The 11233-nt window shown below is 40.7% G+C and overlaps 1 protein-coding gene across 1 annotated transcript in view; it reads left to right on the forward strand.

The window, feature by feature from the left end:
- Positions 1–11233, forward strand: part of KIF27 (kinesin family member 27) — a 46047-nt gene that overhangs the window by 12728 nt on the left and 22086 nt on the right. Inside the window, exons 5-8 of the mRNA XM_018561630.1 lie at positions 784–984; positions 3331–3509; positions 4704–4801; positions 4889–5044. Of these exons, the coding sequence (XP_018417132.1) occupies positions 784–984; positions 3331–3509; positions 4704–4801; positions 4889–5044 (634 nt within the window). The remainder of the gene's footprint in view (positions 1–783; positions 985–3330; positions 3510–4703; positions 4802–4888; positions 5045–11233) is intronic.

The raw sequence follows: 11233 nt of genomic DNA on the forward strand, positions 1-11233 counted from the left end.
GGGGGGGGAGGAAGGACAACAATATAGCCTTTAATGTCACTTTAAATAAAGTTTTGGGTATAGATACTTTGTTTTAGCGGTCGCCTTTACCAGATCACGCCTTTGTGTACAGCTTTTGCTGTAAAATTCTGACCCTGCTGGCAGTGCCCACACAGTTATGATCCATACAAAAGTATGATTTTGTCTCCTAAAAAGGTCACAGTCTCAGGATATGGCCACATAACTGCACAGTTCCAACAAGCAGGGAGAAAGAATTGTCAAAAAAGATGTGGTCTGGGGAACGCATTAAAGTATATCTGCATCTGAGGTCTACAAAACTAGGAGTAGGAGGTTGAAAGGAGCAGAAATGATCTCTTCAGACTTGATTATGATGATACTAATTATAGTAATAATAGTAATTATCTGGGGAAAAACAAATGCAATCTAGTCGTTCAGCTTTTTACCTGAAGTGAAAGTCACAAGGCACCCATAAACACTGAAGATGCATCTTTACAGTATATCATCAGTTTGGCTTGATAATTGTTAAACGCTGTAAAGCAAAACAAAGTTCTTCCGGTAGGTGAATAATTGAATATAATTTTGGTATAATAATTGCATTATATATAATGCTTTATAAATAATACTTTATACGCAATGAGGAAACTTTGATTCTTATTTGCGAAACCAGTTTGAGCCTTAATAGTCTCTATTAATAAAGAAAAAAATTATATATATTTTATAATGTCTTTTTTTTCCAGTAATTTTATATAGTGTCTTGATAATATTTTATGTTTAATACACTAGACAGAAAAACTTGTGGAGCAACAAATTCTGATCGATGAACTGAGGAATAAAGTGGAATTGTTGCAAAAAGTATCTTCACAAGATTCTGCAAGGGAGCAAGAAGTTATATCCAAGAGACCTTATAGTGTACCACTCAGTCATCAATTTGAAATGATGGAAACAAGCTACAGGCAGTCTGCTCACCTGTCAGAACCAAGGAAGGTAAGGGACTTCCATGTTAGTGACACTAAGGCAATTTTTTTATTGGTTGTGTATAAATGTGTTGTATAATTCTAGTGCAAAATAAAGTCTAAAAGCTATAAAGCTTTGTCTTTCTGGATATGCTTATATAAACTTCATTTTTTTTTCATGGATAATGGTGATATATTCCATGCTATTGTGTAGATGTGTCTACAGAATGATGCTATGGCTGGGGAGAGTCCTCTTTACAACTCATGGTGTATACAGCTACATTTTGAAGACACAGCTGTTTCTACTGTTTCTTCACGACCGAAAGGAACATCTGAACATTTCCCATTAGATACAATACATTGGAGAGGTGTCCCAATACTTTTGGCAATATTGTGTGTGTCTGTATGTATATGTGTGTGTGTGTATATGTGTATATATATATATATGTAAAAAAATGTGTTTTCAATCTTTTTAAATCTACAGCTTTCAGTAAAATAATACCTGGTGATTCTGCCATGAAGGTTCTTCAGACACCCCCTGTTATGTTATGATAACTGTCTCCCAACTATTTAAACTACAAGCAGCTGTCAAGACACACATTGCACAGACGGGTTCCACTGTTATCACTGTAATGAAGGGTGTACTTAGCAATGATGTGCAGCCAACCTGGGAGCATGCATATATACATGAAATGGCTGCTATTTCAATGAAATGGCTGGAATAGATCAGCAGGATTGAGATTTAAAAAAACGCATGGAAAAAAGGCAGTATTTAAAAAAAAAAAAAAAAAATAGAACAGTTGTTTTAGAATACAAAGTGCTTTAGCAAGCTTTATAAACACATCTACTTTAATGGTATAGTAACCATTGCAACTTACAACATTGTATCCCGTAGTGTCAGGAATGGCTGCGGACGCACACGGTCAGAGCAAATAGTGATGAGTTGTTTCACCTATAGCAGCCACCGTTTCTATAAGGCAAGTGCGCCTTCCCGTACCTGGATGCCCCCAGGACTTAGACTATATGCTCTGACTGAGCGATGCCACAGGGTGGAACCAGGTACCAAGCAGAGATACAGACTGAAAACACAACCGAAGAGTTATCCAGGGACGAGCTGAGGTCAAAGGCTGGCAAAGGGTAATCCGCGCACAGGCTGAGGGCAGGCGGTTGGCAAGAGTAATCTGGGCACAGGCTGAGGTCAGGGCTGGCAGCGGGCAAAGCATAATCCAAGGGCAGGCCAAGGTCAGAACCAGAGACGGACAAGGAGATTTCCAGGGACTGGATATGCTGAGACAGAGCACGGCTTGTGTAGCAAAGAGGCACAGGTTGATGATGCTTAAATAGGGATCCACCAGAGACAAGGCCAATCCCAGAGCTTTAGGTGTATGGTCAGATTTATTAGGCCACAGCTGACTAGGCTAGTGCTGCAGCCAGCGGGGCACGCAGAGACAGGATAATTAACCCTCACCAGACAGGGCTGCAGCCAGCAACACAGGCAGCCTGACACAGAGAAAGGGGCCATAAAACATGTCCAAAAGTATAGAGCTGCACAATATTGTAAGAAAATGTAGAGGGTGGGTGTAGATTGGGGGCAGCTGTGTCTCATCTCATTTACTTTTTTTCATCACTAGGGGAAGAAAATGGAGGGAAGCAGTTGGAGAGCTGCATACAGCCCAAAAAACACACCAGTTTTATATACCTGATCTAAGGCATTTATCTCATCACACAAGACAGTAGAGTACATTTATTTTAAAAATCTTAAAGTCTGAATCTAGTCAACCAATCAAACAAGAGTGTTGGCTTAGGCAACAAACTGGTTTACAATAAAATACTTTCTATTAACCTCTTGCCGTCCGCCCGTAGTAAAAAAACGGACGGACGGCACTGCTACATCTGCGGGCACGCACGGGCAGAAAAGACCCGACCGTTGCACACACCCGTTACCGGGTGTTTCACATATAGGCGATCAGCGGGTCCATAGCCCGCCAACCGCGGATGTCAACTGGTTAAACTCCGAGCAATCTTCTGCCAAAGACTTATAACACTGCTTTTTTGCTTCATAAATTTAAACACTAAAAAAGGGAGTGAAGTCTCTGTTGGATGTGTTTTAGGTGAAGCACTGAGATCTTGAGGAATGCTGAAATAAGTTTTACTTGCTTAGAAGAATATTACATTTGAATACAGCATTGTGAGGAAAACATATAGATAGAAAAAAACAGCTTCCTGTGTATCACAGATAAGCATGCAAATGGAGAGTATCATTGCACTACAGCGCCATCTACTGCTCAAAAGACATTTTACATCAGAATGTCAGTAATATGCTGTTGTATTTCCAACAGTCTTCACCTATTCTGATGTATCCGTTTTGCTTTTTTAGGTGCGTACCAGTCCTCCCTCATACTCTTTGGAACGAGTAGCGGCTGGGTTTCGAACTCGCAGTCAGATGCTTTCGGATTTAAGAGAAGAGCAGGATGAGGTTTGCCATGAAAATTTCCCAGACCATAGCGCCAAGGGAGAAGCAAAAGCAGAAAGAAATGCAACGAAATCTCCATTTAGGTACTGATTTATTCTATTTTACAAATAGAAAAGTCTAAGAGGCTGCGTAATACATAACTGTATAACAGCGACACACGGCTGTCCGCTTTAACCCTTTCATGACTGAGCTTGTTTTTAGTTTCGGTTTGTTAATGACTGACACACTTTTTACATTTTTGCTGTGTGATTCTTCCACAGCAGTAATATACTTTCTTACAAAGTGCACCCACACGTATTGTATATTGTTTTTTAGAGCACAGATAGGGCTTTATCGCATATGTGTGCCTAAAGCCTCACTTAGGACGAATAAAATATTAAAAATAAATTAGGAGAACATGTAAAGAAAAACAGTTTTCTCCAGTTTTGATTATTATTATTTTTTTTAGAAATAGCACAGCTAATAATAAAAAAAAACGCATTAAAATAAATGCATTTGTTTGTCCTTTATTTGGAAACGCCTCACATCCCTAGGATTTCAGAACATTTTCTGTACTTCTCAGCCTAAAACATTTTAATTTTTCATCTTTAAAAGCTAATATTGGTCACCTGGCATACAATGTCATTGTCACTAAGTGTCACGCTTGGTGACGGCAACATACTTTAAACATCACCGTTATGAGGGAGTTAAATTTTAAAAAAAAGTAACCCCTGTTGGTAAAAAACAAATCTGCAGCTCAGCTAGGGTGTCTTCATTGTATTACACGAACAGGGCTGGCAGCTGATTGTCTGCTAGCTTTTGTTTAGTAGAAGATTTTCTGACCGACTCCTTCGATCAGCTGATCGAGGGATGCCAGCTGAAAGGGTGCCGACAGTGGCAAGAACCGTCTGAAATTTGCATTGCCAATCTAACTTTAGCATTAGACCTCAATATCGGAGACATCATTGTTTACTCTGATAAGAGAAAAGCAGAACAGCAACACATTTCTGCCCTGCAGCAGGGGTGGGGAGAAATGCAACACAAGAATAACATTTTTTATATATATATATTGCATTTTACATAATAAATATTCTATATTGTAATGTATACATGATAGACATATACAGTACATAAGTGCATCATGAAATGATATAACCTAAAGCATGACTTATTGCTTTTTGCAGCACAGTTTGCCATTTACTGTACACAACTTAGATATTTGATTTTCTGTAGAGAAGAATGCCTAACATGTAGCCGTCTGCAGCGTACATAAAAGTGTATTTTTTTTCTTCTTGCAGACGGTCCATCAATCGCACATGGACGCAAAGATATGCTCCTGAGATTGGAGAGCTGAATAATGGTGCTGTACAGACCTCTTCCAACAATGAAGAATTGGGTAATTATCTGTATATTTGTATCGGCGATTGTATGTACATACTACTTTTCTTTAGCTATAATTGATTTTCAACATGCTTTGTTCTAGAAACTATTGTGGAATCAGTGCGGGAAAGCCAAAGTCTTCATTTAAAAAAACTTAAAACATCTGAACTTCGGCTTGCTGATGCAAAACAGAAGATGAGAGAATTGACAATTAATATCAAATTGAAGGAGGAACTGATTAATGAGCTTATCAAGACAAGTGAGTTGCTACTCTATTTTTCACGTTTATTGCTTTTGTATGTGCATATACACTATATTGCCAAAAGTATTGGGACACCCCTTCAAATCATTGGATTCAAATGTTCCAATCGCCTCCATGGCCACAGGTGTATAAAATCAAGCACCTAGGCATGCAGACGCTCCTACAAACATTTGTGAAAGAATGGGTCGCTCTCAGGAGCTCAGTGAATTCAAGCGTGGTACCGTGATAGGTTGCCACCTGTGCAATAAGTCCATCCGTGACATTTCCTTGCTACTAAATATTCCATGGTCACCTGTTAGTGGTATTATAACAAAGTGGAAGCAACTGGGAACAACAGCAACTCAGCCACGAAGTGGTAGGCCAGCGGGGTCATCGCATGTTAAAGTGCGCAGAAGTCGCCAACTGTCTGTAGAGTTAATAGCTACAGACCTCCAAACTTCGTGTGTCCTTCAGATTGGCACAACAACAGTGCGTAGAGAGCTTCATGGAATGGGTTTCCATGGCCGAGCAGCTGCATCCAAGCCTTACATCACCAAGTGCAATGCAAAGCGTCGGATGCAGTGGTGTAAAGCACGCCGCCACTGGACTCTAGAGAAGTGGAGACGTGTTCTCTGGAGTGACGGATCACGCGCCTCTGTTTGGCAATTCAATGGACGTGTCTGGGTTTGGCTGTTGCCAGGAGAATGGTACTTGCCTGACTGCATTGTCCCAAGTGTAAAGTTTGGTGGAGGGGGGATTATGGTGTAGGATTGTTTTTCAGGGGTTGGGCTTGGCCCCTTAGTTCCAGTGAAGGGAACTCTTAAGGTATCAGCATACCAAGACATTTTGGACAATTTCATGCTCCCAACTTTGTGGGAACAGTTTGGGGATGGCCCCTTCCTGTTCCAACATGACTGCACACCAGTGCACAAAGTGAGGTCCATAAAGACATGGATGAGTGAGTTTGGGGTGGAGGAACTTAACTGGCCTGCAACGAGTCCTGACCTCAACCCGATAGAACACCTTTGGGATGAAGTAGAGCGGAGACTGCGAGCCAGGCCTTCTCGTCCAACATCAGTACCTGACCTCACAAATGCGCTTCTGGAAGAATGGTCAAACATTCCCATAGACACACTCCTAACCCTTGCGGACGCCTTCCCAGAAGAGTTGAAGCTGTTATAGCTGCAAAGTTATAGTTCATGTGCGTGTAAAGGCAGGTGTCCCAATACTTTTGGCAATATAGTGTATATTTTGGCCTGAATAAAAGCTTTTTTATACTTTCTAATGTAAAAGCTGTTTAGAGCTCTAGACTTAACCTGTTCACAAATATGTTTGTTTCTGATGTTGTGAGGCTTCTACTTTTACATGGAGACCCAGTAAACAGGGGGCGCAGTTAAATGCAGACCTAGTAAACAGGGGGCGCAATTGAATGGAGACCCAGTAAACGGGGCGCAGTTAAATGGAGACCCAGTAAACAGGGGGCGCAGTTAAATGGAGCCCCAGTAAACAGGGGGCACAATTGAATGGAGCCCCAGTATACAGGGGGCGCAGTTAAATGGAGACCCAGTAAACAGGGGGCACAGTTAAATGGAGACCCAGTAAACAGGGGGCGCAGTTAAATGGAGACCCAGTATACAGGGGGCGCAATTGAATGGAGACCCAGTATACAGGGGGCGCAGTTAAATGAAGACCCAGTATACAGGGGGCGCAGTTAAATGGAGACCCAGTAAACAGTAAGGGGCCTATTTGAAACAGACTTTTCTTCCTCCTGGCAACTTTCCCAATTTATGAAAACGAGTGAGTCTCTACTTGCTATAGAGTCCCAAAGCAAGTGAAGCATTAAGCACAGTGCTGTGCTTTATCAATGTGTCATTCCCCCTCATCTCCAAAACATCTTCTTGTGCTCAGGAAGTTATGAGCTCACAAGATTTCTGCTAGAATTAACAGGTTTTTTTTTCTTTTTGCAGTTATTTTAACAATACAACAAAACAGTTTCAAAAGTATATTTAACAGACCAGGAGGGAGAAAATAAGAGAAGGTTATTGTTAGGATTCACATGCACTTTAAGCTGTTCTTGCCTTCAGATAGGCGAGAATATGTATGAGCCCACACAGCAAAAGTTACATAAACACATCATTTTTTTTGTACTTGTATAGGTATTTCAAGATATACTGTATATCAACCGTATTTCTACATAAATCTCAAGGTCTAGATGGATAGATTTAAAATGTGTGTTAAAGCCCCTTTGTTGCATTTTACTTACACATTGCATCTAAAATGTTAACATAGGTCTAAATATCCTATTGGTCATCCTGTAATTTGAAAGCAGTTGGACATAGTTGAAATTACAGTAGGTGCTGGTCAAAAACTTTCCGGGAAGGGACAACAGGGATTTGAGCCTTTGATTATGCTTGATGGCTCATATACTCGTATACTCAGGGTCTTTTGGTAAATAGTTGCCAGGATTCTGCAGCTGTTCTTTTTCCCCTCCCTTATTTGTATCAGGAATGACCACCCCATATTAAACTAATGTATTCAAATCTTCTGACCAGAATTCTTAATGGCCACTTTCTAAGAGCAGAATAGTCACAGTATTGTCAACCAGACTAGTCACTTTTCCAAAGCCTTAATTAATTTATGTAGAGGTTGTAAATGTGGATACCTTTTTCAAGATATCAACAAATATATACAGTTCAGTATACAGAGATTTGCATGGCTGACATCCTTTTTTTTTAACCAGTTTTCAGGTGTTTCCCCTTGTTCTCTGTAAGATGATCACCTCCGTACTCCTATATGGGTTCATGACGTCCGAGTTAAAAGGCAGAAAAGCCCTTATTTGTGCTTATGTAAACAGTTAAACTGCATTGTGTTCCTGGACTTCAGTGCAAAATTGCAATAATTATGTAATTTATAGCATCATTTTATGTAACCTCTGTTCTTTTCAAATTTGTCCTTGCCCATGGAAGGAAGGAGAATAACTTGCGGTAGCAGTTGTCAAGCCTCCTTGGGCTCTAGATAATTTTGCTGTGGGAAGAGCTTTATTCCCATCTGTTTTTAACCTCCTGGTAAGAGCCGCCAAGGATCATGAACAATGGAATTGGAATTAATACATCTCATACATCTCTTGTTCTAATACAGCATACTTGGCTCACAGAGCTTTACCACAAGGATAATGATCTTAATTTTCAGCTATGTAATTTTTAAATGTCAGTGTGACACACTTTCACTAGGTGCCTGTGGCACACACAGTCGGCGCACTTGTGGGAGCGTTCATGCCATGCACTCGCTATGTCCTCCTTTACTGAGGATTTTATAGTTCTCAGTCAATGGCAACAAACATGCCTCTGCCTCACAAACTACTTCTGCGTTCATGGGCTGCATCCATCTCGTCTATCCTCCACACCACAATGGGAAGTGGTAATTGGTAAGAGCCGCCACGGTACCGCACCGACCAATGAGATTCTCTTCTGAGCTTTTTTACTTCCAGAAAGGTATTCAAGAAGAAAGAAAAACTTGCCATTGGTTAGAGTGGTCTACACTGTCAATCACCGCTCCCCATTGTAAGCTTTATATTGTTGAACAGCCCCTGGGGCTGTGCAGTAAGATTTTCAACTGCACCAGGGGGATCAGGAGGGTGTTGTGAGTTAGAGCACCCTTTCGTTTTTTGTGAAAGGGTGAACTAACCCTTGAAGGGATCAGTCGGCGCAGGCTTTAGTCTGGCAATGTGGCCTTGACTGTTCAGAAGTTGCAGAGGTTTAGTTGGGTTCTAAACCTGATTCTTCCTGTGCTTCAAAATCACTGTATGAACACAAAAAAAGGCATTCTCTCTACTCATTCCCACGAACTGGTGATCCCTTCAAGGGTTAGTTCACCCTTTCACAAAAAACGAAAGGGTGCACTAACTCGCAACACCCTCTTGATCCCCCTGGTGCAGTTGAAAATCTTCAATAGAATTTTGTACTCACAGGAAGATAATATAATTTTTGTACTCACAGTAACATTGGGGGGACACGGGTCACCCGCTGTGTTTATTTCTTGCTCTCTGTATCATTTTGCTACAAAACTAAGGCATGTTGGTTATGCTATGCTGGCCAACAGCTTTTTTGTTGCCAGTATTTGTTTTGTAGGTGGAAGTATAACCCTGCAGTCTAAGAGTTCCTCAGTTGACCTGAAGAAAAAGACTTTACGAGGTAAAAAATGCTTGTGTTATAAATATTGGATATTTTAACAAAGGTGGAGTTTCCTTTTAAAATAAATATTGAGCTTGTAGGTTGCATTTTTAACTCTGGCAATGTAGTAAATTGCATGGGCTGTGTCTTAAATGCACAGTTGTTCTTATTTCCCAGGCCTACTTGCTTTACTACTTGTAGTAAGTTATAATGAACAGAATATGAAGAAGGAGGTGCGGTTTTTAGGAGACTGGCTCATAGAGTAAAAATATTTGCCAACTACAAACCCTGCCTCTGCTCTTGCTCATGCCTCTTTATAACTACATACCAGGCCAGAAACAATATACACTGTGCTGTATCCTGGCAGGCCAACAGAGCTTTCTGTCCAGTAAGGCCCCGTTCACATATAGCGAATTGTCGCGCAATTTCCGCCGCGATATCGCGCATTTTTGCCGCGCGATATCGCGAGAAGTCGCCGGCCAATGTTATTCAATGGAGCTGTCTTAACTCCATGTCGCTCGTCGCGGTCGCAAGTCGCTTCTACCGGACCCTTTTTTCGGCGGATTTTGCGCGATTTTACTTTTTTTCTATGGAGCCCGACGGGGAAGGTCGCGCTACCGTCGCTGGATCGTCGCTGGAACGTCGCCCCGAAAGTCGCTCTATCCCGGCCGTGCGGATCCGCTGCAAAAGGTATGTCGCTATATGTGAACGGGGCCTAAAGGTAACACATTATTTATACTTTATTGCTGCAGAACCTGGGAGAATAATTTATTTTTTGTATTTAGTACAGGGAATTATAAAGCGTCATCAAATGTATGCAGCGCCTTACATACTGTACTTTTACATGAGCCTCTGCCCTCAGGGAGCTTACAATCTAAGGTCCTTATCAAACATACATGTATACAAATACATGCACACACATACTAGGTCTGATTTAGGCAGGAGCCAATTATCCTACCGAGCTTGTTTTTGATGTGTGGGAGGAAACAAGATTGTCTGGAGAAAACCCATGCAAACATAGGAGGAACATGCAATTTGTGATTTTAAACCTAAAACTCTAGTTATTCTTTAATATGCGAGGACATAAGAAGTCAAAGAGTACATTCTTTTACATATGCACAAATGTATTATACAGATCAACAGACACTTGGGCAACTGCATGTAGCTTGAATTTTACACACACTTGACCAGAAGTGCTAGATTCTTTCAAGAGAGTCTATTATTGACAGAAGCTTTGGATGAATAAGGCTTTAGCTTTGATTATCTGTAATTGAAGATATTTTTATATACACATCCAAAGGACTATCATCCAGATGTCAGCCCAAACACTTAAAGATCAGACAGATCAGAATGCATTTAATGATAGTGTAAGTGTTTTAATGAATGTATAAATGATCACTTACACAAAAGACATTTGAATGCACTGATTAAGTGGATATCACCCTGTTTAGTCCAGATGTTTTGGACTGTAGATCAAAATCATTCAGCAAACATCCATTATAGCAGCATTTACACAAGCACAGAGTAAATTCTGTTAACATCAAGTCAAAAGGTTGTCAGTACTCTAGAACAGTGTCTCTCAAGCACTAGTCTGTAAATCAGCATTTCTCAAGCTACCCCCCAAGGAACACCCAAAATAATATTCCGATCTCAGGGAATGCCTGCTAATATTTTATTCTGAGCAAAATCATTAAGTTGTATATTAGACATGTAAAAGCTCAAGAAATTAATTTTGGATCGTTTCGTCGTTTTTTTAAATTTTCGGATTCAAATTTGATTCAGTTCATTATTCAGATTGATCCAAATTTTTGGGTTCGGATCATCTCGAATCTATTTGGATGGAGTTATGTTGTTGTATGTGAAAATACAAAACAAAACATATGCTCCCCTCCCCATGAATGTTAGGGAGGAACCCATGCCAAAAAAAAATATGGCGCAGCCCCCTCCCCCAAATTCATACCAGAGGCTTTAGGCCTGGTTGTAATTTAAGTGGGGGGGACACACACCCCATGCAAAAAAAAAAAAATGCCCCCCCCCC

This window comes from Nanorana parkeri, unplaced genomic scaffold, assembly GCF_000935625.1.
Source record: "Nanorana parkeri isolate BGI_ZX_2015 unplaced genomic scaffold, ASM93562v1 scaffold535, whole genome shotgun sequence".
NCBI lineage: Eukaryota > Metazoa > Chordata > Amphibia > Anura > Dicroglossidae > Nanorana > Nanorana parkeri.